Below are 27,888 nucleotides of genomic sequence, written 5' to 3' on the forward strand. Positions count from 1 at the left end.
CAGAGATGGAGTCAAATAATTTAATGGAATAAATGAATATCAGCAACATTACATAAAAGCATCAAGACATTCACAACGTGCTCTATTGAAATCACCGGCCCCTCATGATGTCATACAAAAGGTGCACAGAAAGACATGATATGGCAACTTAAGGACACTGAGTGACAACATATTAAGCACACTGTGGTATGGCTTATTAAGATTACATTCACCCTTTTTGCATTTGAGGGACTATAGCTGGTAAAACAACTGCTGTAACATCTGAGCAGAAAAATGTGTTATTTAAGCAGTTTAAAAAAAAAAAAAAGACGTTACATGCAAAAAAAAAATAGCACTAAAAATGAAATAATACATAAGATGTGATTAAAATGTGAGGTCACTCTTCATAGTTAAAAGCATTTGCCTGAGGCAAGTCAGTGCAGTGACACACAAATATGCCTTAAAACCTAAATCTGCCTTCATAGTAGGAAGGACAGCAGCCATGATCCCAACATCGTTCAACCTTTCACATCAATGCTCTGATCATGCATTCACAAGTACAGTTACCATCCTAGATACAGAATTATAGCCACTCAGTGAGGGACAGTAAAATCTAAAATACTATCAGAGATGCTTCTTCAGAGTTGTTTCACTGGCCGATTTAAATATACAGATTTCTGACTTGAGCAGCTTTCAATCATCCTTCAATCACAAAAATCAGGGCGTCGTCAGCATAACGATCAACATCAGTTGAGTTTTGTTCATGACGCAGATCCAACAAGGGATCGCTCAGAAGGCAACTGTCCTCAATCAGGTGTTAAAGTTTTGTTTTTGATGGCACAAGGAATTAATGTGTCACATAATAAAATCTATGCAAACAAAACACCGTCTCAGTAACATCTTTTCAAACTGTTCAGCAGCTCGTCCGAGTCAGTTCCTCCAAATATAACAAAACAGAAATATTATCAATACGATAATTCAACCTGGCACAAGACAGTCTCATGCTGACACCACAATACTCTCACACAACTTTAAGACAACAGTGAAATTCAATACATTTAGGTTAAGTAGCTTTAAAATTCTCCTGACTGTTTACAGTCATATGCATGAAAATGCCCACCAGCAGATAATATGGGCAGGTTTTGGCGGCTGCTGGCCCTTCGTGGGTGATTATGTGTGTGTGTGTGTGGTGACGTTATTCTTCTGAACATGCAATTATCACGCGGAGCTGACTGGATCTAATTCACACAGCAAATACACTTCTCTTCATGCATCACAACCAACCAAGCAGCCTCTGGCAATGTATCCTCCATACTCTCAAACATCAAATCTACTCAGCTAAAATCCAACATCGTATCACCATTTGGAACAAAAAAAAAATGGACGTTCATCCATTAATGCAGGAATGTCAAGAATTCATTCAAACAAGCAAAATTAGAAATAGAGAGAGAAGAAATGTATGAAAGAGAAAACTGAAAGTGTTTTGAAAGTGAAAGAGAAAAATAATCAAAGATTAGGCTTCAGAGAGGGTTTGTCCTTTGAAAGTTATGTGGTGCCTTTTAGTTTTCAAAGAGAGAGGCATGTCACAAAACCAGCTGTAACGAGCCTACACGCTGCCATTATGCTATCATGGACAGATTCAGAGAGACGTCTGATCTCTACAGGCGGAAAATTTCAGCATTTGCGAGTTTGTTACAGCAATCCTGAAAAAAACAGTTTACTTATAGTTCAGACGATCCTGTATCATAGCTGATAAAATGGCTCAGTGATTGCTGGGTGTTGACAGAGCTGTGATTTAACCTGTTAGCAGGCTGGTCGGGGTCGGACCAGCACTTACGACATACAGACAGCCTTTGATGGATTGAGCCTTCGAAGATGAGAAAATAATGTGTGTGAGCGTAGGCTGACCTTAAATAAAAGCCAGCACGAGTAACATTTATTTCCATGGAGGGGAAAAACACACAAATGGCTCAATAAGTAGAGCTGACCTTCATCTGTTTCTGTCAACATTGTCTATGTGTGTGGGTGAGTGTGTGTTTGTGAGTGTCAATACGCCACTCACTGACATTCACTTCTCACTCTATTTCCTATTTTCCTGCACACAGAGGAAAGAGTGAGACCAGAGAAAACATAGCAAGGCAGAAAGATTACACAGATAAAACAAAACCAGTTTGCTCTGAAACTAAAATCATTTTAGACCTTATTGAGATCACCTTTGGTCCATTAGAAAACCAAAGGATCACAGGTGATTCCTGCTAAAATTAGTGTGTGAATCCTCCTCCCCAGTATAGTATTAGATTTTGTATAAAACGCTGGTGCTGTAGTTAAAACTAAAACAAGGTGCTGTTGCACTGCTCCTGTTGGCAGGCTGTAGGTACTGATGAGTGATGAGCTGGCTGAGGTAGAGCAGTATGTGGCTGTCCTCCTCCCCCAGCCCCAGCTGCTCCTGCAGGAAGCAGCAGCGTCGGCCCTCCAGGCCCTCTGGACCCTCCGTAGAGCTCACCGGCAGGTGCAGGTGGTGGGTGAAGGTAAACAGGAAGGCCTTGGCTGCCAGGCGACAGAGAGTGCTCTGCACGTGAAGGAAGTAGGTGGAACCACGGCGGATGTAGGTGCGGTGGTCGGCTATGTTGGCAAGAAGTTGGCCGCGATATGGTGGACAGCGCAAGGTCTTCTGGTCTGCATCCAGGATGGAGATGTAGCGACTGTAGCGGGACAGCGAATAAAGCATGCTGGAGCCCACAGGGGATGCCACTCTGGGGGAGAGAGAGACAAATATTTGTAAAGTCAGCAACATATCATTTTTATTCCACTTCCACCATTATTGATTTCAAAATGTTCTTTTAACTACTCTAATCCTAAAGCTAAACCAACAAAGTTGTAAATTTCAGTGCTTCAGTAATAATGAAGAAAAAAGACCAAACAAGAATGTAAACTTCCACTAACGATTATTTTCATTATCAATGATTCAGCTGATTATTTGTCGTTTTGTCCGATCAACAGTCCAAAATCCAAATATATTCAGTTTCCTGCCATGTATGACAAGGAAATGCTTCAAATCCACAAATTTGAGAAGCTTATACAAGCAAATATTTAGCAGTGCTGTTTAAAAAATAACTAAAACAATTAACTCAATATTTAAATAGTTGCTGATTCATTTTCTGTCCACTGACTAATCAATTAATCAACTAATCGTTGCAGATCTACCCTTTTTTCAGTTGATTCCATTAGACATTCATTCTCAACCCCATCGGGTTTACACATCATCAGTAAGTACAGTCTGCAATTCCAATTCTACCATCATGTTCATCATTTGTTTTTCTTTACATGTATTTTAACTGTACTTCCACAGTGACACTTGAGCTCTACCAAAACATTACATTACATTACAAAATCTGCACATAGTTCATCACATGTTATATTTAGCAATTGTTTTGCAGAATTCTTACAGCAATTATAGTTGCTGTAAGAATTCTATAGTTCTATGGACACTGTTATTTGTTACCTTGTGTGTTTGACCCTTTCAATCATTATCACCAAATAGCTAATATAAAGCTATGTGGACATGTCTGCTCAACATTAAGAGGGTAGGGATGTACAAATGAACAAAATCTACAGTTCAATGTTCATGGTGTTGTTACGATTAAGTACATTTTTAATACAGCCGAGTGCCTTTCTCAATTACTTCTTATGTTCAACCAAGTAGGCATATAATATAATTTAAATGTGAAACTTTGAAATAAAAAAATAGTATAAGTTGGTCTCTGTTTGGTATGTAATGATGTAGCATTTATAATATGAGGAAAACACGTTAACATGTACTTGGTGAATCATTTGATACATAACTACTGGATTGAAAATCAGAAATGTCACAATCCCACCTGACACCCTCCTCCATTGTGTGTGTCTATCTCTCAGCGCCTACAACTTTCCTCTCTGAAGGTAAAATACTTCACAGCCCACTCATATTTATAAAGAAAATTAGTTGAGATTGAAAAGAAAGGAATGGGAAAAAAAGGAGGACAGATGTGAATAGTTAGTTGTGAGTCATAAGCAACTGAGTCATACCAGATAAGTAACAGGAGAGTAGTACTGTGATACAAGCTACAAATGAGACTCCGTCATCAAACTCAATGTTTAAGTAAATGTTAATAACATCATCTATCTTTTGTTTCACCTATTCTGCGTTGAGCCCTTTCTGTAAGCTTTGTACATACGTTTTTGTTAAATGCTTTAAATTAAAATACAAACTGGATATACCGTTGCAATCCAATGAGTTTCCACCTCTGCAGGTCAGTAAGGGTGAATGGGCAGGACAGCCAAGCTTGAATCCTCTCACCACACTTCCCAGGACTGGGCACGAAGAGGGCCAGAGCAGCAACCAGGCGGCGGACCCTCCCCTCATCTGCCCCGAGCACCACCAGGGTCCTTCCACTCAGCAGACACCACAGAGCTTGCATGGCAAACGGGTACTGTCGCACAAACCTCAAGGCTCCTTGTCCAGCCTTCTTCCTCTGACGCAGGGTCACTGTCCCTCCGTAGCCGAGCGGTGAGGCAGCCCGGTCAGACCCTGTAGAAGCACTCATGGTACAGTCCCACCCATCCTCCACTGAGGTGCGGGAAACAGCATCTCCCAGGAGCCCCACAGGCAGCTCCAGCCCAGCTGCGGGGCTTTCTGAGCACGGGGAACCCACAGTATAGTCGTCCTGGAGTGGAATCTGGGCCTGGGGCTCCTGGTTGACCACCAGCGTTTGAGAGAGGGGCTGTGGGTGGGAGTTTTGGCTCAGGCGAGGCACTGCTTCTGGTGCAGAAGCCTCATAAAGGAAACCCTCTTGGGCCATACAGCATGCCGTGTCTATTTGAACCAGCAGATCAGACACCTCCTCAGCTTCTCCCTCACACACATCCTCCCTGCTGGCCTCCAGCCCAGAGACCACTTCCAGTAAAGAGGTGGGCGTCTGGTCTTCTTTGTTGTCACCCTCATCATCTCCTGCAGTGGTCTCCGTCTCCTCACTGCTGCTCTCCCTCTCCATGTCAGTGTTATGGTCTGGGTCCGGTGTCAAATCAGAGTCAGGATCAGGATCAGGAGCTTCTGACTTCATACCAGCCAGATTCTGTTGCCTCTCGGATTGTCCCAGCCCGCTCTTGTCACTGCTAAAGCTGCCTTTGGTCTCCTCCGAACTCTCCTGGGTCTCCAGAGTCTGGTCTGAAGGGGAAGACTCCAGGTGGCTCTCCCTAAGCCCAAGCTCACTCTCCTGAGTATGGCTGGTCTCGGAGGCTGGGTCTAACGGGTCCGGTGGCTCCAAAGAGTCGAGCTCTAAATGATCTGGCCCCAGCACTATAGGAGGAGGGTTTAAGAGTGAGTAGTTGTCTACGGCATGGTTCACAGCACAGAATGGTCTGAGTGTTCTCCCTTCGTCCTCATCGTCATCACCGAGGTCTTCCTCAAACAGGAAGTTGGTAATTCTCTGTTTCCTGCATAGCGCCCTGTCCAGGCGGCGTGTGTGCAGGTAGCACAAGTCGCCTCGGAAACTCCTCTCCGTCTCCTTCAGGAGCTCCACGGTGGCGCTGTAGAAAGTGTTTTCACACAGCTCTAGGAGTGTCTTGAGGCGCTTGTCAAAACACTTGGCGGACTTAGCTTTGATCAGCTGTGGCGTGTAGGACGGCCTACGTTTAACGCTCTCGTCCTCTTCCTCGTCCCCTTCTCCATCACCTCCTCCACCATCAGCCTGACCCTCCTCCCTCTTCTCCCCTTTGTTGTTGTAACTGAAGGGGTTGGCAAGCTTGGCGTATTTGTCCAGCAGCGCCTCGCACTCGCTCAAGCACTCGGACATACACTTCTGGCAGGTGACGGCGTGAGGGTCCCGGCGCGGGCGGCGATTGTACAAGCTGATCTGTTTCAACAGGTCTCTGTGTTCATAGATGCTCTTTTCCACGTTGGCAAGCTCGTTGGCCTTCTCCACGGCGTGAGCGGAGTACATGCGCTGAGGGCCCGCCTCTCTCTGCAGACCCTCCTCCCTCTGCAGCACCGAGTGAGTGTACCTGAGGGAAAGAACACACACTTATTGACGCAAATGGGTCATGACGTCGACATGATTGAACATTTTCCTCAAGAGGAGCATCAGAGTAACTAAGTAGCAATACACAACAGAGACAAATGACACACTAAAAAACCTGCACTGTAAGATCAGGAGGTTACGAGACAAATGATCCTTATTCAATCTATGTCTATCTATGTGGGATGGCAGTATTGAAGTTCTTACTCCAGGTCTCGGAGCTTCCTCTGCAGTTCCTTGGCGAAGGCTCTTCTGTTTCCAGCCTTCAGACACTCAGAGGCCTGCGAGAAGCGGAGGGACAGCTCTTGGAACTGCAGCATGATCTTCCTCTCATCTGCTGAAACATACGCCATGCAGAACGGTCGCACAAAGCCCCTCGCTTCCAGGTCGTAAAGCGTAAGGTGGTGGACGTAGGCGAACGCCCCCTCCTTTGAGTCGCCCAGCACCACCCTGGAGTCCTCCACAAAGCTGAGCCTTGGGTAGCCGCTGCCGGGTGGATGCCCCACGAAGGAGGCCTGGTAATCCACTGACATGATGCGCAGGGAGAAGTAGTTGAGATCGAAGGTGCCGCAGATTTTAGGGTCATCAGGGATGGTGAGGAGAGGCTGAGGGCCCACCTGTTCAGAGAACTCAGAGATGAGGATGAAGTCTTTGGTGAACTTGGCATAGGAGGTTTTGGCCCAAGGGTTGGAGTCAGCCAGCGGATAGAGGGGAACAGAGAACTCCTCGGGGAGAGCCCAGGGGTCGGGACTGGTCTGCCCATACTCGTCCTCTTTAGTGAAAGCCACCAGGTCAGGTGAGCCTATCATAGTGGTGTTGTTGAGCAAGGCATGAGACACACAACACACAGTGCAGCTCAGCTAATAAACCAGCTGTCAGAGCGCAGCAGCACACAGGACACTCAGACTGATCATTCTACCCTCACATTGTCCAGACTGCACTTTAAACAGAGAGGTTAAAGAAGATGGAGAGTCCAGACAAAAAACAAGACAGATTATATATATATATTTTTTTAAAAAGGGGGGGGGGGGGTGTCCCAGAGCATAAGGGGCCCGAAATTCAGCTGCACCCCTGCAGATAACCAGTCCACAGAACGGGAGCGTTACATTAATCTGAGAAAATAAAAACGAGCAGAAATACAAGTCAGGGTTCCTGTTAACAAAAGCAATTATCTTGCGCCAGTCACAGACTCCCGAGCAGGCATCAGACCATTGATGCTGTACAGAGAGACAAACCCCAGAGCAGCGGGCTCCTCCTCATCAGGTCTTCATGCGTCGAGTCCATCACGTCTCTGTGTTTTCAGCTTCAATGCGGCGAGACGGACACACAGAAATCCCGCTAACACACAGAAGCCGTTATATCTGATTTTCACATTCAGACACAGACGCCATGTTTACCCAGCTGGTTGTAGTCTTGTCAGGTGACCAAACCCACCTCCCGTCTGGAGAAAATCCACCCTAAAACAACAACTTTCACATATTTTGTTAGAGTGTGAAAAGGTTTGAACTGTTCACATTTCAAAGAGTAAATGACTGCAAATCCTGGAGCTACTTCACAGATACAGTGAAAATATTTGACTCATAAAATTAAACCAAAATCTAAGTAAATAAATTATAGCTACTACTAATAAATGAATAACAAACAAGCATTACATTCAAACAAGTTTAATTTGGGTGTAATTATTGTTTGTTATTAATATCAATAAAGATTAATGAGCCCTTACAATAAAGTAATTTATTGCCATACTGATGTTATGAGTTAGTTCCCTTTCCCCAAACATCTTTTTTTCTTTTGGTCAGTTGTGCAGTTGAATTTTCTTCAACTTTTGTTGAAATTATTAAGTATAAAAAATATAAAAAATTATATAAAAATAATCTTAAATTGATAATAAAGTATGTATCCTGAAATTAATTTGATAAACAGCAACATTTTATTAACTCAACAACTTTTATCTAAAATACATGGCTGTCACCATTGTCTCTCTTTTACGTATACTTAACATGAAATTACATATTTTCTGTCTGTCCATGAGTCCAAAATTATGGACATATAAAGCATAAAATAAAGTATGATCATTTTATTTCCCTGACAAGAAGCTCCTTTTCAGTGTCTCTATGCTGCCATGTGTGGCTAAATGTTTTGTGTAATACTGAATCCTATTTTTATGTATTTTTGTAAATATACAAACTATACAAAATACTGAACTGAATGTTAAATATGCAGAGACAATTTTGAAGACATTAGCTCACTGTCTTCAGTGGTAATGAAGGTTTGTAGATCATTAAATGGAGAAATGTAAATTCTGATTTAGGGTGGAATTTCCTTTTGTAATTTGACAGTACTATTAATTAAACATATATTTATCGATACAACGTATAATTATTAATCCGACACATGTTGCATATGTAGATAATTGCCAATCTGAATGTACTTATATATATTATATTAAAAAAACATTTATTGATTTTATTGAGACCGTTGGTAGTACCAGTATTTTTACGACAGTACGACCGTGATTACGGTAGTGTTTGACAGGCGGGCGCCGAGTTTGTAAACAAGAAAATAAGTCTCATATTAATGTTTTATTTATATGTTTTAAAGGCTTAGCGTTGTTCTGTCCCTGTTTGGTTAATCGGTAGTGAAGTTAGTGAAAAGGTGAGGACTTTTTAGCTCTTTGTAAAAGTGTTTTGGGACCAGGTAGTAGCTTTATGTGGATGCCGGAGCTAACATGCTAGCACACAGTGGACAGACAGCAGCGGGGTTGCCTAGAGGACAGGCCGCCTCATTTGAGAGCTATACGGCATGCTGGCACTGAATCTCCTCGGTAGATATTTGCTTCGCTCGGGACTACACTGGCCAGACGTCCGGAGGAGGTTTGTGTGTACGGCGCAGATTAGCCGGTGTCAGGACCGACCGCAGCCGGCAGACATGCTCCGGGGCCGTGGTAAAATCACCCGGGTCCTCTGCGTCGCCGAGAAGAACGATGCAGCCAAAGGCATCTCAGAGATCATGTCCAACGGGAGGTCCAGGAGGGTTAGTCCTGTCTCAAACAACTCCAGCTCACCTTGAGTTAGTCGAATAGTGCAGCTAAAATGACATAAAGAATTTGCTGCTTCTCAGTGCATAAACAGAGTGATAAGTTTAAAGGTTTGCAAGTCTGACCTAAAACAACAGTCAGGTGTTTATATAAACAGTAAAAGATGTTTTCCTCTGTGTAATCATTCCTCCTGTTCATACTGGCTGTTAAAAGATCTCCTTCAAATGTGTTTCTAGTGGAAGTGATGGAGGACAAAATCCACAGTGTGTCCACACAGTCATTTAAAAGTTTATTTGAAGCTTATATGAGGCTTCAGCAGTCTGAGTTTGTCATATCAAGTGGATATCTGCCACATTTACAGTCATTTTAGCATCAAATTACTTCTTTGTGTTTCCTTGGACAGTAATATTGAAAAATACCTGCCATACTTGATTTGACTAATTTGAACGCTTCAAATTAGCTTCTTATGAACTTTTAAATACATTTTTTGCACAGAAAAGATTTTGTCCCTCATTACTTACATTGTAAGTGCATTATGAAGAGGGCCCTCCTCATAGCAAGAAAGAACAGGAGGAATGATTACCGCAAGAAAAACATATTTGATGTTCATTTAGGCACTTGACTATTGTTTTAAAGCAGACATGAAAAACGGTGAACCCGTTCTTTATCAAAGCCTCTGACAGTAGATACATTAATGTCACAGTTTACATATGTTGTCATACTGTCCACCTGCAGGTGCTTGATTACATAAATGGGATAAATAAAACTCTGGGTTAACAAAATAACAGCAACACTGGACAAAATAATCTAATACACCTCAAATATAAAACTACAGTGTCAGAATGACCATAGAGTTGACTTAGTGCCTCTCTGACTCAGTCTGAAGAAAAGACCATCAAGCTGTAAAAGACAAATGATAAATACATATGGCATCCTCTGTTCCTCCTATTTATTTTTTTCTCTTTTTTTACGTCAGCACTAATGGCCTTCTTTTTCATTTCAGAGAGAAGGGCTGTCAAAGTTTAACAAAATCTATGAATATGAATATCATCTCTTTGGTCAGGTAAGTGAATAGAGTGAAACAATTAAATATTATGCACACTTGCATTTGTCTGATATGTTGTTTTATGTTTTATGTTGTCATTGATTTTGTTGCTTTCATCATTCCCCGTCTTGCTCCAGAATGTGACGGTAACAATGACGTCAGTATCAGGCCATTTACTGGGTCAAGAGTTTAAAGCGCCATACCAGAAATGGTAAGTTTAAAAAAAAAAAAAAAAGGCCTGTGTGCATAACTGTATATCATACACATACTTACTTTTTATACACTAAGTGCTGATTGTGTGTTTCTTTTCTTTCCAAAGGCACAGTTGTAATCCGGTGCTGTTATTTGATGCTGAAGTAGAGAAGTACTGTCCAGATAACATGGTGCAAATAAAGGTATGCTTATATACTGTCCTGCAATGAATCACAAAAACACATCTTTACTTTGTATTGTAATGAATTTATGGGACCTGTCACTCCTGCTGTAACTGCATTGTGTGTTTGTGTGTGTGTGATATAAGTGATTGTAATAGTCCTTTAACCAGGATGTACTCCCAACCCAATTTCAATTTTCCTTTCTCTCCAATAAGTTGTGCTGTTGCAGAATGACTGTATATTCATAAAACCAGGATAAACTAAACCAACTGTTCTTTATTTCAAGGTCAGCCCAGATGATGTACTTTTATTGTCTTTTCATCTCTTAGCAGTAGGAGGCCACCATTTTCAGATATAATAATGATTGATATAGATAACAGGCATGGACTTGAAAGATTTTAATGAAACTTTAACTCTCTATCTAATCCTCTTTCTTGCCTCTTTCTCTGTAGCGGACATTGGAGAAAGAGGTGAGGCAGTGCCAGGCCTTAGTCATCTGGACTGATTGTGACAGAGAGGGAGAAAACATCGGCTTTGAAATCATAGATGTCTGTAAAGCAGGTACGATTGTAATATGTGTTTGTTGTTTTTGTGTGAATGTGCAACTAAATTCCTTTAAAGAAATGTAAAGTACATAGTAGTATGTCTTGTTTGTGTGGGGGAATGAGTGACCCATGTTTCTATGATGGTATAAAGGCCAGAGACTAGAAGGTTTTGTGTATAATTATCTGCGTAAAGCTCCTGTTAACAATATATGTTTGTGTGTGTGTGTTTGTTTGTGTTTGCACATGTATTTTTTAGTGAAGCCAAATTTACAAGTCTTCCGGGCAAAGTTTTCTGAGATCACCCCAAACTCCATACAGAGAGCTTGTGAGACTCTGATTGAGCCGGATTCTAACATCAGCGATGCCGTGGATGTCCGCCAGGAGCTGGACCTGCGGATAGGTGAGGTAGCACCCTCACACTGTGATGCACAGTGCAAAGAGACGTATTAATACACTAATTCTCTCTCCTGTGCTCATCATCTGCAGGTGCATCCTTCACTCGCTTCCAGACCCTTCGCCTGCAGAAGATCTTTCCAGAGTCTCTGGCCAATCAGCTGATTTCATACGGCAGCTGTCAGTTTCCCACTCTTGGCTTTGTGGTGGAGCGCTTCAAAGCCATCCAGGCTTTCATACCTGAGACTTTCTACAAGATCAAAGGTACAAAATCTGCCACGATCAGACACACAGATCCAGTTTTATACAGAGTCTCACTCCTCCCTTCTGTTTTCTGGGTTTTACTTTGTCTCAGTGATGCACGAGGTGGAGGAGGACGTTGTAGAGTTCAGTTGGACGAGAAACCGACTCTTCAACCACACAGCTTGCCTGGTGCTGTACCAGATATGCATGGAGGTGTGTGACCTTATGTTTTATTCTGAGTATGTTAACTTGTCTAAATATGAATCGGAATTTTAGAATGCTATAATGAATTAAAACAGTCCACACAACATGTAAATCATCTACTACAAATTGTATCTAGTGAGATCGCTGCTGTTCTTATTGAATCAAATCTGAGGTTCTGTGATGCATCCCTTTTTTAAATTCTGATTGAAGTTTTCGGATCAACTGCTTACATGGGATGTGATTTTATACATTTCATTTAAAAAGTCAAGAATACTTCTGGGTGATACATCAAAATGTCTATACTGACCAGCATTAGCCAATATCAGAGGGGTGGGGGCAGTCAGTCAACTTGTTAGGTTAGGCTAACCCATTGTTGCTAACTGTGGGGCTAACCCCCTTCACATGAATCTTCCATTAATCATTTATTCCAACCAGATACAAATGATGACACTAAGCATTTACATGGCGCTAATATGTTCTTTTTGAACTTTTTGAATTATTATTATATTTTTTGCAGATTGAACTGTCACTAATCTTACATATGTGAGGATGGGACTTGATTGTCACTAGTCTAGAGTAACAAAACACAATCAAAGTTAATAGTCACATTTACCTTGGTAACAATTAATTAAACCACATTTTCTTATGTACAACTGCACACAAGATTCTCCATCCTCACAGTGGAGCCCTTAGTTAGTTATTTGTACTGGAAAATGAACACAAAATCAAAGATTATGACTCTGACATTTATTTGTCATGCTCAGTATTTTAGAGATTTGTTTGCTAAAACAGGAAATTCAAAGTAAAATATGGGTCTGAATAACACTTTTATGACTTCTGTTTTCTCAGTATCACATGAGCTGGATGCCTCTCTTTTTCAACCTTACGTTAATTGTGCAAACACATATTCTAGTTATTACAATATTTTTCTTTTAAATTTTACTTTAAAAAAATCAAAAACTTGTAACATGTATAGATTTCTTTACTTTCCTGTCGCTATCCTCACAATTTTACGCCACTTCCCCAACCCAACCAACAAATTACACTCAGCCCTTTCGTTATTCATTCTCTCAATCAATCCGTTTGTGTGCCACTTTCACCTCTACTTTCAGCCACATATATATTCAAAAACACCCTCCTACACATGCACATCTTCATCCCTACCCTCATCCACTGCCCTCCGCCCCCTCATCAACTCATCACTTCTATCTCTGGGACAGTGCTATTCAGAAACTGTTTATAAAACCATTAGTTAGCCAATAAAAAAAAACCAAACAAAACTAAAAGGCGCAACAACAAAAAATAAGTAAGATTCAAACCAAAAATAATATAAACCATAACACTGACATCACCAGAACACTCCTCACAATAAAAACTGATGAAACCCAAAAGTGTTCCAAGCATGCCTCACTCCATCCTTCTTCCATCACTTCTAGCCAAGGTGACCATCAGTTTTTGAATCGTGCATTTTGCAGTCTCAGCATGAAAGTTATTTTTTTCAATTGTGTAAATTCCTTTAACTACTGACTGCCATGCGCCATACGTTGGAGGGTCTTTTTTAAGCCAGCTCAGTGTTATTGCTTTCTTGGCCTGCAGCAGCCAAGAATACACAGTCAGTTCATCTTTTTCCTGCTCATCACTGCTTCAGGCCTCAAGCATGGCCAGCGATGGGTGCCTCAGTAGTTGAAAACCAAATATTTTTTATCAAGTAAATCAAATATCTCCCTCCAAAAGTTATCCAAGAGAAAGCCCTTCTAAAGTATATATTGTTGTAGACTTCTCTCCGCATTTCCTCCATCATGCTCTTGTTGACTGGCGTCTATTTTGGAAAGTATGTGGGGAGTTCTTAGGAAAACTGTTTTCCACTGAACTCTCTCCATACATTTGAGTAAATAAAGTGACTTTGAGTTTCTAAAGAGATACCTTCCCAAACCTCCTCTCTAATTCCCCCATTCCCATTTTTATTTAATATGTAGGGTATTTTCTTTTTTCATACTAGATTATGCTCTATATTGATTGGATTTTGCTCTCTTGTGCGCTTTCTGTATTGAATCTTTTTATCATACGTATTGTTCAGTTGGGAAATCATATTTTTTCAGGCTATTTCAATTTGGATGTTAGAGCAAAAAACTATTATATTATTTGAGGATATCTTAAAAAATATATCTTATCTTGACAGATTAAATGCTTTAGACAACATTTCAAATGTTTGTAATTCCTGATCTTTAACTGGTGTCTCAATCTTTTGTATGTAATTTTAGGGGTATAAAACCTTTTTAGATGAGCAATTCTTGCCAACACCAGTACATCACTTAGGAGACCAAATGTCCGCTGCACCACTCTTCGAACTATAAGAGTAGTTATTTACCATCTACATAGTGTGTCTTCTATGGCTTTATCCTCAGTGAATGGAGCGTTTGATATAGGAATTGGAGTACAGACTAACTTACTTGAATTAATTTATTATAGTTTGTCTTATATTACTTATATTGTTGTATTGTCGTGCCCAAATATATACCTTCCGTAGGCCACTTGAACAAAATAATGCTCTCATCTGGTATGTGATAAGCAAGTTCAGAACTAAAGCTTTTGTTTTATTAACATTGACTTTATATCCTGAAAGGTTTCCAAATTTGGCCAAGCAATACATCAGCCTCAGGACTGAACTTAGAGGTTCCAATATATAAACTAAAACGTCATTCACATAGAGACATTTTATGGATTTCCTGCTGATTTCTATCCCTTTGACAATTATATCATCTCGTATCACCTGCGTCAGCTGTTCAGTGATTAATGCTAAAAGGAGCAGTCATAGCGTGTAGGTTCAAAATAGAAACAGACAGGATACACGGTCAAATGCTTTTTCTGCATCAACCGCTAAAGCCATGCAGGGATCTGGGTACTTCTTACTATACTCCATAACATTAAGCAGTCAGTGAATGCAGATAGCAATGACTATAAATCTTGTCTGGTCTGGATGTATAACCGACTCCACTCACTTAGCTAGAATAGAAACTAACAATTTACAGTCTATATTTAATAATGCAACTGGCCTTTAGGAGATGCAACTCATGAGATCTTTGTTCTTTTGTCCTCACTGAGATTTTCACCTTCTTTAGAGCCAACAACAGTTCTCATTACATCTTCAATTTCCTCTTATTGGTTATCGGTCTGTCCATAAACTCACTAAAAATGAAATAGGGTCTATTTTAGGTAGTTTGGTGGATTTTAGTAAGGAATCAATTATTTGTGGGTTGCTTTCAGTTTTTTTTTGTCTGAGTGTAGATCTTTGTAAAAATGCAGCAAAGGCTTCTGAAATTTTACATGGTTTATATAGGAATGGCTTGTGTTATTTGTTCCGCTGATTTTTGGGCTGTTGTGACACTTTTTTTCTCAATTGGGGTGCCAAGAGGCGGCTAGCTCTACTCCTAGTTGTAATGCTTGTAGTATTTTTGTTTCAAGAATCTTACATTTCTTTCAATCTTTTTTCCAACAGAAGATCTTTAAGTTTATGTTTAGCCTCTTTAGGCTTGTGGAGATTTTCAACGGATGTATTTTCTTTGTTGTTTTTCCAGGTTATCTACTTTTTTCTAGTTTTACATTCTTCCTTTATTCTAGCCTTTTTGAAATTGAAGTCAATCGGATTATTTTTCCCCCTAACACAGCATTTGCCATGTCCCTAACAAGGTGGTATTAAGCCTCGTACAGGTAACAGTCTGTCCCACATCCTAAACCTAAAAGAATTTGACATTCTAATACTCAGTATGATTCATTTCTAGGCATAAAAAGTAATCGATTCTTTTCTTTTTTTCCTTCTATTTCGAGGGTCGTTCAAACCCTTTACATCAATGGTTCTCAAAGTGGGGCCCAGGAATCCCCAGGGGGTCCCCAGCAAAAGTGGGACTAATATAGTGTCGCCATAAGTCTGTCTCTGTATACTCATTCTTTCATTCCTGTAAGTTCCAGTGGTTTCGGTAAAAGTCATAAAAGGCATCAGACCATAAGAAAAATAAGAGTAAATCAGCCAGAGATTTTAGAGTGACATTATTTTAACAAAAGCTGCTGTGTCTGAAACAATTTGCCCCAGCCTCCTGACTTTGTTCAGGAAGCACAGTAAAACCTACTTAAAGATTCAGTGCTAAGATGTAGTTAACTTTAACCCCTTCAAACTGTAGCTCATACTCAACATTCACTGTTACATTGACTGCCGTGTTTACTGCTAACCAGACCAGACCCCACTATGCTGCAATATCTCAATATCAAATCTCCTTTCCTCCTACATGCACAAAGAGTTATAATGACAATGTATGTATGAGGAGACAATGACAATATAAGCAGTTATTATCATACCACTCAGCCACTATTATTATCACCTACACACTCTTTGTGTAGTCATGGTGGTCATTTTAACTTTGTGTGATAGTGTCAGTACATCCTATGTTTTTGTAACTGCCGTTGCTAATGCAGCAGAATCCATCTGAATCCATGACCGTCAGAAAAACACTCACACTTGTTGTTTGCCAAGATGCTCAAAGCTGACAAGGGTGTAATTATCACTAAGCTGGTTTTCACTGTTTGCCACGGTGCAAGATGTAACTATCAGGAGCCAAATTCAGATAACACAAATACTGTACGTCACTGCACACTGGTGTTTGTCAAAAATCTGGATGTGGTTGTTTCCCTCCTTTTGATAAGTAATAGATAATCAACAGAAAAAGTCACAGTTGAGTGATTATGAAAATATAATATAGGCCTTTACATATATAAATAAAGGCAAATTACTACAATTGTATCACATGCATCTCTACTAAACTTAGAGATGCATGATTACATATTTGATAATTAAATCTTTGCACTAAAGAAGTCTCCAAATTGTTAATTAATTCATATTTTTATATCAACAGGGGAATGTCTATAATTAATTTTCTATACTATACCCAATGTCACTCGTAGTGACAACCCTACTACCTATCATCATCCATCTCTATGGAGCTATAGTTATTATCTTCTTCCTCTCATTGATATGGTTTCACTCTCATTAAGCAGCATTCAGACTGTAAATAGCCCATTGATTAACGGAAAATTAATAAGCTATTTTGTTAACCAAATTATCATTAAAGTCTGTTTTTAATAAAAAATGCAAAAACTTGGCTGGATTGAGCCTTTTAGATGTGATGACATAATTCTTCACTTTGTCACACATGGTGGTAAACTGAATATCTTTGGATTTTGAGCTGTTGTCCGACAAAGTTGGATAATTAAAGACATGACCTTTGACCGTGGGTATTAAAACAGGCATTTTCACTCTTTTCTGACATTGTATAGACAAAATGAATACTCAAGAAAAAAATCAATAAGCAGATTAATAAATCAATAATGAAAATAATTAAGTTGCAATAAGTTAATTGCAGCCCTTCAAAAATACAAGGGGCTGTGTTTATAAGGAAAGTAGGAAGGAAGTTTTATTAACAGATCAATGAGTCTGAAGTGGTTAACAATAGTTAATACTAGTGACTAACAGTTAGTAAAGCTCATTTATATGAATGAGGGGCTGTATTTTTTCATGCAGGGCTAAAGATGATCTTAATGTGGCCTAACCATTCTGCACCTGTCTGGAAGTATTGAAGCTTCAAACAGCTGACCATCACAATTTGGTACAATTCTGATGCAAATTGGACCGGCTGGTCTTTGATTGATGTATTAATTTGAAAGATCCTGTTACCATTTATAATGATGCCCTGTTGGATTAAGACCTATTTGCACCCATGATGATCCCTATAAAGTTAAAAGTTCATCAATCGTCAGGAAACAAAGCAGCTGCCAAACTCTTCTTTCACTTTTTGATTTGTTTCTGCATCCCAAAAACTATTCTGAGGTTGGGGGTGACCAGTGCTGCAGATCAAACCCCTCTCTGCCTCCTGTTTGTGTATCTGCTGTTAACTAAAGGAAGAATGCAGCTGCAGCTGTTAGCTCAGGACAAAGCATTATATTTGAATGTGTTGTCAACCTGCCTGAATACAATGTGCTAAAAGCCACGTGTAAAAAGGTGCACATGAGAATATCAGTTTATTCATTTCCAGGATCCCATAGCAACAGTCACCTCAGTAACCAGCAAGCCCAAGAGCAAGTGGAGGCCGCTGCCTTTGGACACAGTGGTAAGAATATATATTCAAATAGCTACACACATACATATGCACATTCTCATACATAATCAGGCTGTGGATGTTTATGTTACAAAATGAATGTTGTTTTCTCAGCACACAGTTTTAATTTGTCAGCTTCTGTCTCCTGAGTCGTAAACCTACTCGCTGCTTTGTCCCACTCTCAACAGTCCTTTATCTTCATCTTTATCTTTTCTGTTCTAAACCAACAGGAGATGGAGAAACTGGTATCTCGGAAGCTGAAAATAAATGCCAAAGAGACCATGAAAATTGCAGAAAAGCTCTACACTAAAGGGTGAGTGTCTGAGTTTTGAACAGGCAGCATTTTAGGTCATTTACTCACTGCTGTCTACTTTATTTTGCCTACAATGTGGGACACACAGAAAAGTATTGTCTTGGTCTATATGCTTAATGTCCTTATCAGTTCATCAACACTTAGTATTTTGAATCTCTCATTTGAACTTTGGAAGCACCTCAAAGATGTGCTTATTTTTGTACATAAAAAGGCGCCATCTGGCAGTGTGGTGTCTTTCAGGAAGGGTTTACCAGCGATGTCACATTTCCAAAGTCTCCGTTTGTGCGGTGCCAAGATGACTTGTTGTGACTGTGTGTTTGTTTCCTCTCAGGTTTATCAGTTACCCCCGTACAGAGACAAACAGCTTCCCTGCAAGCCTGGCTCTCGCCCCCCTGGTGGAGCTGCAGACGCATAGTCAGGACTGGGGGACATTCGCTCAGCGGGTGCTCGAACAGCCCGGGGGTCCCAACCCGCGACAGGGCAAGAACTCTGACGAAGCCCATCCCCCCATACACCCCACCAAGTTCACCAACACACTGCAGGTAAGTCCACAAAAACAGGAACTCAGTTTTGTACATAATTCATTCATTTATTCATAGATATTTGCTATTTTTTACCTCTCAGAGGCAATTTCCAGCCTCTGGGGACATGTCTAAACAAACATCTTGTACAGTTATATGTTTGTAATATAATTATATATGCAATTGTATATTTGTAATACATGTTGATGTCAGATTTTGCCACTAAAATGTTCATTTTTAATCATAGTAAATCATAGTAGCATTTTTCAGGGCAAAAAGGAATAAAGAGCTTTTTTGCCACCTTGTTTTTGTTTTTTATTTATTGAGCAGTTTGTGAACTTCAGTCAACAATCTTGAGGACGATAAACTGTATGAAGCAATGATTTTCTGTTTCTTCTGCGTCCAGGGCAATGAAAGTCGTTTGTACGAGTTCATCGTCCGGCACTTCCTGGCTTGTGTATCCCAGGATGCTGTGGGGAAGGAGACTGTGGTGGACATAGAAATCGCCCGGGAGAAGTTCTCTGCATCGGGACTCATGATCATTGCAAGGAACTACCTGGACGTTTACCCGTACGACAGGTGGAGCACCAAGGTGTGTGTGTTTGTTTGTTGGTGCTCATCTGAAGGCTTCGCTATTAAAAAAAAAAGGTTGGGGGGGACTTAATGAACACGGACGTTAACTCAGGATCCCCGCTTTGTTCGTGGCAGGTGATTCCAGTGTATGAGCAAGGCTCCCAGTTCCAGCCTTCTGCTATCGAGATGGTGGACGGACAGACGAGTCCTCCGCAGCTGCTCACTGAAGCCGACCTCATTTCACTGATGGAGAAGCACGGCATCGGTAGAGTTCAAACACACACACGTACACACATGGGAGACTGTGTTTCTAATGTTTCTAGAGTGTTTCTAATTTCACAAACACTTACTTATGAACTTTTTATGAGGAAAATACAGGAGAAATGATTTTGTATCTCTAAAACGTTCCTGTGTGAATTGTGTGTATTACAGGCACAGATGCAACACACGCAGATCACATCGAGACTATAAAGAGTCGCATGTACGTGGGATTGACAGCAGACCAGAGGTTTCTCCCCGGAGAGCTCGGGATGGGGCTGGTGGAGGGTATGTACACACATACACAGGATGCAATTTGCCGGGGGGGGGGGCATTTCGCCTCCTCTGGTCTGTATATCCCTGCCTTTGCTGAGTTATTTTTATCCTTGGTGGGGACAACAATCTATCCCCCTCATGGTGATTTATTATTGCTGCTTCACCCATAGACCATATAAAGTATTTGAAATAAAAATAGGCTATTAAATAAAAATCTAAGTAAAGCACTTCCACGTGATAACAGTCATTTGTGCAAAGGACAATGAAATCAGAAATGGACTTTAACTGCGCACAACAGAGATGACACAGGGTCTAGGCTGCATGATGGACCAATGAATGGACCAGGGGTTGTCCCCCTTCCTGCTCTGAGGTTTGCAGAGATGTGGGGCCACATGCTACGGATGACCCCTCCACAGGAAAGCAGAGAAAGATGACACATTGTCACATAGAGCTAATTAAAGAACAACTTTAAGTGTATTTGTCTGGCCGAGTGGTGCTGTTCACAGTACGGAAAGGAGTGTTGGGGGTAATTTAATTTTAGCGTGTTAAATAAGCATTTAACCTTCTGTTTTGTTGTATATGATCACATCTCCTACAAGTTGGCACGAGGAAAGGACAAAGCATGAACTTCACATCACTGAGAGTGAAATGATCACACTACTTGATGAATGAAATTAACACACACTCTGCGTTGATGCTGAAGCCTCCTTTTGTCGTGTTCATTCAGGTTATAACTCCATGGGCTATGAGATGTCTAAACCAAACCTACGCTCTGAACTGGAAGCGGACCTCAAGGAGGTATCAGTGGGAAGGAAGGACAAACTGAACGTGCTGCGGCACCACATCCAGAAATACAAGACTGTCTTCATTGAATCTGTCAGGAAGGCAAAGAAGTTAGTCACTCTTTACCTTCTAGCACATTTATGTCTTTCTGACGCATCATCTGTACCCAAATCAGTAGCATTACGTCAATGGATTAGTCACACCCGTCCTGTAATCACTGCAGGCTGCCGGTTGTTGTCACTTACGGAAGAAGTAATTTTCTATTTTGGCCTCAGGTTAGATGAAGCCCTGTCGCCGTATCTGGGTGCAGCTCTGGAGATCACTGAAGCAGAGCAGCAGCAGGACATGGATATCCCTTTGCCGGTCAGAAAGTGCCCTAACTGCGGGCGGGACATGGTACTGAAGAAGAAGAAGGAAGGAAACAGGTGAGATGAGACGAGGGAAAAGAGCTTAAACTATATCATCACAAGACTCTGCATTTCTTGTATCTTTACCCCCACCTTCAACCTCTCCAACCATTTTTCTTATGTATGCTTTTGTGGTTTTACTTTCTAACAACTGTCCTCCACCTGTCCTCCCCACTCTGTCTCCGCCCCCCTGCAGTAAGTACCTGTCCTGTGTGGGCTTCCCGGACTGTAAGACTGCAGTGTGGTTCCCTGATACAGTGCTGGAGGTCAGCAGAGATAGCAGCATCTGTCCCACCTGTCAGCCACACCCTGTTCACATGTGAGTATTTATCTTATTTTGGACTCTTTTACTGGTTAGTTCACAAAGCTGTGCTCCATTCAAACCAACCCATTTGTAAATACACAACAGTCAAAGATTCAAAGTTGGCCCTTCCAAACTGGCTCAACACCACAGTGAGTGAGTGAGAGAGAGCAGCGGTGGTCGAGCAAGCTAGAAAGTGAATGAAAAGAGCGATTGGTTCCATCGAGAACAAAGCAGTGTATCAGAGAAATAAAACATTATTTTCTGATTGTTTCACAGTGGTTATCTTCGTGTGTGTGTGTGTGTGTGTGTGTGTGTGTGTGTGTATGTGTGTGTGTGTGTGTGTGTGTGTGTGTGTGTGTGTGTGTGTCTCAGCCCCTCCCTCGGTCAGACAGACACAGACCTGCAGCTCTTTATACATCCATGACGCAGAGCAGAGGAGACAGTGATGTAAACGGGCCACTCACTTCTAGTGGATCATAACTGATGATTGAGAGAAATTGTTTTTGTATTATGAGTCTATACATTGTTGGGTTTGTTTTGTTTTTTTAGGAAAATCCTGCATACTATACTTTTTAATCTTTCATGAGATCAGGGTTAGTTAAGACTTGATCATCTTTTGTGCTCCTATAACTTTATAAGTAGTGCCACCATGGGGCTAAAGACAACACCTTCAAATAAATAGCATTCCTGCTAGCTTCTGCTGGACTTTGTTAGCATTGTCATTGTGAGCATGCTGATGCCACTGTGCCCGAAGGTGCCCGTATTCTCAGAATGAGCTGGTACAGTGGGGGCGCTTGTCTGTTCTGGAAAACTACAAAAATTGTTGGACGCATCTCCCTATATTCCCATATCACAAACATGAGGGAGAGGTTTCTGACAAATCCTTCATTTGAGCCATAATGACAGCTTAAATACAGCATCACAGAGCTGCTAGTGGGACTCTTAGTCATCCTTAATGTGTCTCTTATGAGTCTCTCAGTTGAATGGAAGTGCAATATTAATATAGTGGATTAACCCTTGAAGCAAACAACCAGGCAGACAGTAGTGAAATAGAAGATTAGTAGTTTAGGATAACAGTTGGTGGCATGTCCTCATAGCTGAGTATTTATTTTATTTTTTTAGTATATGCTTTATTCGAAGAAATACATAATATGGCATACAGAAGTTAAACAGATCTTAAACATCTAGTACTTCAATTTGTTTCCTTTTTGCAAATCACAGATATCACAGATAAGGCAAAGCAAACAAACAAAACAAATATACAAACAAACTTGTACAGGGTGTCCACAAAGTCTCTTTACAATTTAAAAAATTCATTACAAAAGATTGATGAGATATGTTAATCAGATTTGTTCTATGTACTGTACGGGACATCAACGACCTGAAGCAAAAGATCACTGATGCCATTGCCACCATTGAGGCTATGCTACAGTGAACATGGCAAGAAATCGAGTACCATCTTGATGTGCTTCGTGCAACTAACGGTGCCCATATAGACGTTTATTAAATGATTCAATTTCCACAGATTTGTCTATTTATTTGCTTTTGTAATAAATGTGTTAAATTGTAAAGAGACTTTATGGACACCCTTTATATAGCTGAGTGTTTAAGGCTCACACAACAGCAGTGTTGTTCAATGCCATGCCCTCAATCCGCTCATCTTACCTCTATGCTGTTTATGTTCTAAAGGTGAACAACGTTTTTATGTGTTATAAATGTGTTTTGTCAGGGATCCATTAGTCCACATAATCTCCTCTCGAAACAATTCACCTATAGGTCCACACATATTAAACTTACAAAACATTTTCTTTTCATTTCAAGTGCCTGTTTTTGCCATGAACACACAGCTTATATTTCTTTATTATTGAGAAGAGTGTGTGGGAGCTCAGAGTTGTCAGCCGTGGAAGCTGATCTTCACTCCAACAAACACACACGAGGCTCTCAGTGGCTTCACCAGTGAGAGAAACTTGTCAAAACTGTTGTTTACACCAGTGGGCGTTAACCCCTCAAGCACGTGCCTCAGCTCGGTCCAGATATAGGGCACGCTCGCAAGCAGCGAGCCAAAACGCTCCACAACAGCATCTGTTACCATAGCAACCAATCTGGTACAGAGCTCAGAGTTGAACTACAGCACTTACACTAAAACAATATCAGTGGGTTTTTTCAAAAATCAGATTTCACCCAGCAGTTACAGCGTGTTGGATAACTTTCAGATGCTGTGATGCAGCAGATGCATGCAGTAATAACCGCTGCCGCCTCGCTGGTCGCCACGGCAACTTGCTGTACCATCTCGACTTTTGTTTTACAGACACAAATTGTGAAAAGCAGATTCCTTCAACCCCTTTTTGATGCACTGCTTTTACAGGACAAGTACACAGTATTGTCACATTTTTACATTTCAGCAAATTCCCATAGTTAATACTCCTGCTGTATTTATAGATTCATTTAACACACCAGATGGACAGAACATGCAAATAAATATTAACATACAAGCTCCTTAAAAAGTTTTTTATGGTGATTTAAAAAGATTCTGAAAATGTATACAAGACAAATAAGTCTGCAAAAGAAATTGGATTATATTCTAAACTCCTCATCATCTTTCTATTTGACGGACCATCATCATCATCATCGACTCACCTTTTCTTTTGTGCTGCATCACACAGGAGCTCAACTGCTGGCTCAGCTCAGATAATCCTTGCAGTTATTTATGAGGATTTGACATGTCGTTACATTTTATTTTAAGGTGCAACTATAAATAAATAAATCCCCTCTTTGCATGTGCAAGGGTCACCAGTTCACTCAACTAAGGAAGGTTGATGCCCATTATTTTAACCCTAAAGACTTTCAAACCCTCTTTTCAACTAAATGTTTGTGGTCAAGTGCAACAGCAACTGACTCCCTCACTGAAAAAGCAGATGGTAACTATCACAGCTTGAATCCGTACCCTGAAGTGCAGTGTCAGTAATGGTCGCTAGATGCTGCCATAAAAGAACCCCTGTCTCCAACTGACAACTGTTTTTTAATTATGGTCTCAATCCCTGAATTTGTGTCCTCTAATAAGTGTGATGGTGGTCATTTTGGAAATTATTGCTCTGTTCATAAGATTTGAAGACTCAAACTCTGTACTCACATAACTCTACACAATGAAGGCCAAACATCCCAGCCCAGTCCAGCACATCTCATTGCACATCTGGTTTTTATCCTGAGGTTGACGTCCTCAAGCTTTGTCTCCTGTGTGTCCTTCATTCGTCAGGTTAAAGTTCAATTTCCGAAGGGGCAGCCTACCTCCCATGATGCCTTTAGAATTTGTCGGCTGCATCGGCGGATGCGACGAGACACTCAGAGAGGTGCTGGACCTGAAATACCTCCGAGCAGGGGGAGGTGGAGGTGGAGGTGGAGGTGGAGGTGGAGGAGAGGACCGTGGTCCACCAGTTCCAAGACCCTCCAGAGCAGAGCCACCCAGAGCCCCGAGATCAAATCCTCGACCTTCCCTTCCACCTGTCCCCTCCTGGGCCCCGCAGCCAAGGCCTCCACCAGGTGGCGGCGGCATCAGCGCAGACACCAACAGTGATGTCATTGTGTGTAACTGTGGTCAGGATGCGCTCCTCCTGACCGTGCGCAAAGACGGTCCCAACCAAGGGCGCCAGTTCTACAAATGCAACGGCGGGAGCTGCAACTTCTTTCTGTGGGCAGATCAGCCGAGTCAGCAGGGGCCACCGCAGAGTCGAGGGCCTGCGCTGCCACCGCCAATGACCTCCCAACCTCCGAGGCCTTCACTGGGGTTCAGGAACAACCCCCCCGGAGTAGGCAGGGACCAGGTTGGGTCTGCGGGAGGACAAGGGGACCAGATTATGTGTAACTGTAATGAAGCAGCAGTGACACGCACGGTGCAAAAAGACGGTCCAAACAAGGGTCGAACGTTCCACACCTGCGGGAAACCGAGAGAACAGCAGTGTGGCTTCTTCCAGTGGGCTGACGAGAATGTACCGCCACCAGGTAAGACTCACACACACACACACACACACACACACACACACACACACACACACACACACACACACACACACACACACATACACACACACACACACACACACACACACACACACACACACACACACACACACACACACATATCTGTTCTATTTGTTTTTACCCTGAAGCCTGAAATGAATATCCTTTGAATTCTATGCTGGCAGTGGATGTCTGGGAACGGCAATGAAATATATCAACTATTAGATGCCTTCAGACTTGATGCACACATTCATGTCCTCCTCAGGATGAATTGTGATGCCTTCGATGTTCATGTAGCGCCATCATCAGGTCAAAATTTCACTTTATCCAGTAATTATATTTGTTCATAAAATAATGACATTCCTATCGGTTTCCTCAGCTGTTTCTTTCTGCTAAAAAGAAAATGTCAGCATGCTAACATGCTAATCTAAGATGGTTCACCTGCTAAACATCAGTATGTTCACATGCTCTCATTAGTATTGACTTCAAAGCACAAGAAATTGCGCCTTGCACAGCAGGGGCAATGGGGGGGGGGGGGATCAATCTCAGTTCTCAAGAAGGTAATATAGGCTACTTAGAGTCAAACAGAGCACTTCCATGACTACAGTAGTAAACAAGCATGGAGTGGAGGAGCATGTACTGCTGCACTTACTGCACAGAAAAAAAGAAAAGAGAGAAGGCACAATGTGCAACCTCGAGTCGCTCACACAGGAAGAAGAAGAATTCCTGTCTGTATGAAGGTGACAAAATTCAGCACAAGCTTCGTTTAACTGGTCAGCCTGAATGAAAGGGGGCAGCTCTCTCGTCGACTGCAGCTTGAGCTTGTGACAATGTAAAGAGTTTTCAGGTGTCTCCCCAGAAAAAAAGACGACATGTGGGATCAATCTTGCGTATCTCAAATCGTGTGCATTCGTTTGAGTGTAAAGCATGTTTTGGGGCCCTAGTCTTGTTACTAAGTGAGACATTTTGAGACCAGCTGCGTCAAGTTAAAAAAAGGGCTACTTTGTATTAAAAATAGATCAGTGGAACACCGTGGTTGCATCAAGGAGTATAATCACCTTTCAAATCACTAAATTAGTGTTTCAGAAAAGTTCGATACAAAGGACTTTAACATTTTTAGAGCACATTTGATTGTGTTGTGTGACACTTATCAGATTATAACACTTTACTGTCTCTGCATCACAAACTTACACTGTTTCACATTAAAGTGAAGAACACTCATCAGTCCTTACACAGCAATGTACCACAGGCAGACATGTGTAGTGTATTTCATTTACTTCTCACAGCTCAATAAAACACATCATATTTGTTGCCCGCATGCAAAGCAGACAAGATGTACCGAACACTCAGATCAAACATGAGAGAGATGCTTCTCACCTACGTCCTTACTTAATGATAAAGAAAAGCTGTCACGACTCAAACACTCCCACTGAGACCTTGAGGCTTTCATTTACCAAACTGACACGGCTCCTACAGCACACAGAAAAAACAGAAAAGTATTTTATGTTTTGTACTCAGTGGCATAAAACCAGCTCATGTAGGGTTTGACCTCTGCTCCTCTGTGTCAGGTGGTTTTGGTGTCACATTTAACGGCGGTGGAGACGGAGGGAAGAAGGGAAGGAGGATAACGGGAGATGCTGGCGGTAACAGACCCCCCGCTGCTAAGAAACCACGTACCTGCGGCATCTGCCATTTGCCGGGACACACCCGAGTCACCTGCCCCCAGCGGTGACAGCTGCCTGTGGTTCAACATCCCCACTGAGACTGCTCCAGAGCTTTGTGGACTTACAGCCTGTATCAGATTTATATATATTTTTTTTTTTCAAAATATGCAGCAACTCTGATTTAAGTACCATAAAATCTCTTCCGGACCCTGCATCCTTTCCTGAGTTGAAACAGCTTTTATGAGAAACTGCATTTCAGGGTCACATTTTTGCATCTCATTGTCAACACTGTAATAAAGACAAGGAATGTGTAAGACATTTTCTGTCTCAGGTCAGTTATAAACTGGAATCTGCTTTCTAAGATCTGCTGTGTGCTTGTTTAAGATTTTCAGGCCCCTCCGAGAAAAGTCAGGTGTCATTTTTGGGGGTCAAGTTAACTTTTTATGCCAGCCAATTTACATACACAAACCTTAAAGAAATGATTCAACATTTTGGGGAAAAATCTGCTTATTTGCTTTCTTGACAAGAGATTGAAACCATTCACCTCTGTACCATACATATCTAGTCTATCTAACTCTTTAGGAAAGCAGATTAGCATATTTCCCAAAATGTTGAGCTGTACTTTTAAAGCTTAGTGCAGCATTCATAAACAGACTGTATGTTTTAAACTGATTGTCTGAACTGTCTCGCTGCCAGAAGAAAAGGAAGAAGGGAGTACTCTGAGGAGTCGGACTGCTTTGAAAAGTTGTAGGTGTTTGT

At 41.4% G+C, this 27,888-nt stretch overlaps 2 protein-coding genes across 3 annotated transcripts; one reads left to right on the forward strand and one right to left on the reverse strand.

The window, feature by feature from the left end:
* Positions 1–15: 15 nt before the first annotated feature.
* Positions 16–7,413, reverse strand: smcr8a (Smith-Magenis syndrome chromosome region, candidate 8a). Its single transcript, XM_062438305.1, has 3 exons — positions 6,240–7,413; positions 4,237–6,018; positions 16–2,732 (listed from the first exon to the last, which is right to left on the reverse strand). The coding sequence occupies exons 1-3, from the start codon at positions 6,839–6,841 to the stop codon at positions 2,273–2,275; spliced, it is 2,844 nt and encodes a 947-aa protein (XP_062294289.1). The 5' UTR covers positions 6,842–7,413; the 3' UTR covers positions 16–2,272.
* On the forward strand, positions 6,770–27,223 carry top3a (DNA topoisomerase III alpha). 2 transcript variants are annotated; one of them, XM_062438303.1, is made up of 19 exons: positions 6,770–6,828; positions 10,073–10,132; positions 10,252–10,325; positions 10,434–10,509; positions 10,941–11,049; positions 11,290–11,433; positions 11,520–11,690; positions 11,782–11,882; positions 17,954–18,028; positions 18,247–18,329; positions 18,661–18,871; positions 19,257–19,442; positions 19,559–19,688; positions 19,856–19,969; positions 20,685–20,850; positions 21,016–21,165; positions 21,344–21,466; positions 24,705–25,447; positions 27,034–27,223. In XM_062438303.1, the coding sequence occupies exons 3-19, from the start codon at positions 10,267–10,269 to the stop codon at positions 27,195–27,197; spliced, it is 2,805 nt and encodes a 934-aa protein (XP_062294287.1). In that variant the 5' UTR covers positions 6,770–6,828; positions 10,073–10,132; positions 10,252–10,266; the 3' UTR covers positions 27,198–27,223. The 2 variants fall into 2 exon arrangements, with proteins under 2 accessions (XP_062294287.1, XP_062294286.1); XM_062438302.1 differs by lacking the exon at positions 6,770–6,828 and adding an exon at positions 8,587–9,065.
* The last annotated feature ends 665 nt before the right edge of the window (positions 27,224–27,888 follow it).

The sequence above is a fragment of the Scomber scombrus genome, chromosome 18 (genome assembly GCF_963691925.1).
Source record: "Scomber scombrus chromosome 18, fScoSco1.1, whole genome shotgun sequence".
Taxonomy (NCBI): domain Eukaryota; kingdom Metazoa; phylum Chordata; class Actinopteri; order Scombriformes; family Scombridae; genus Scomber; species Scomber scombrus.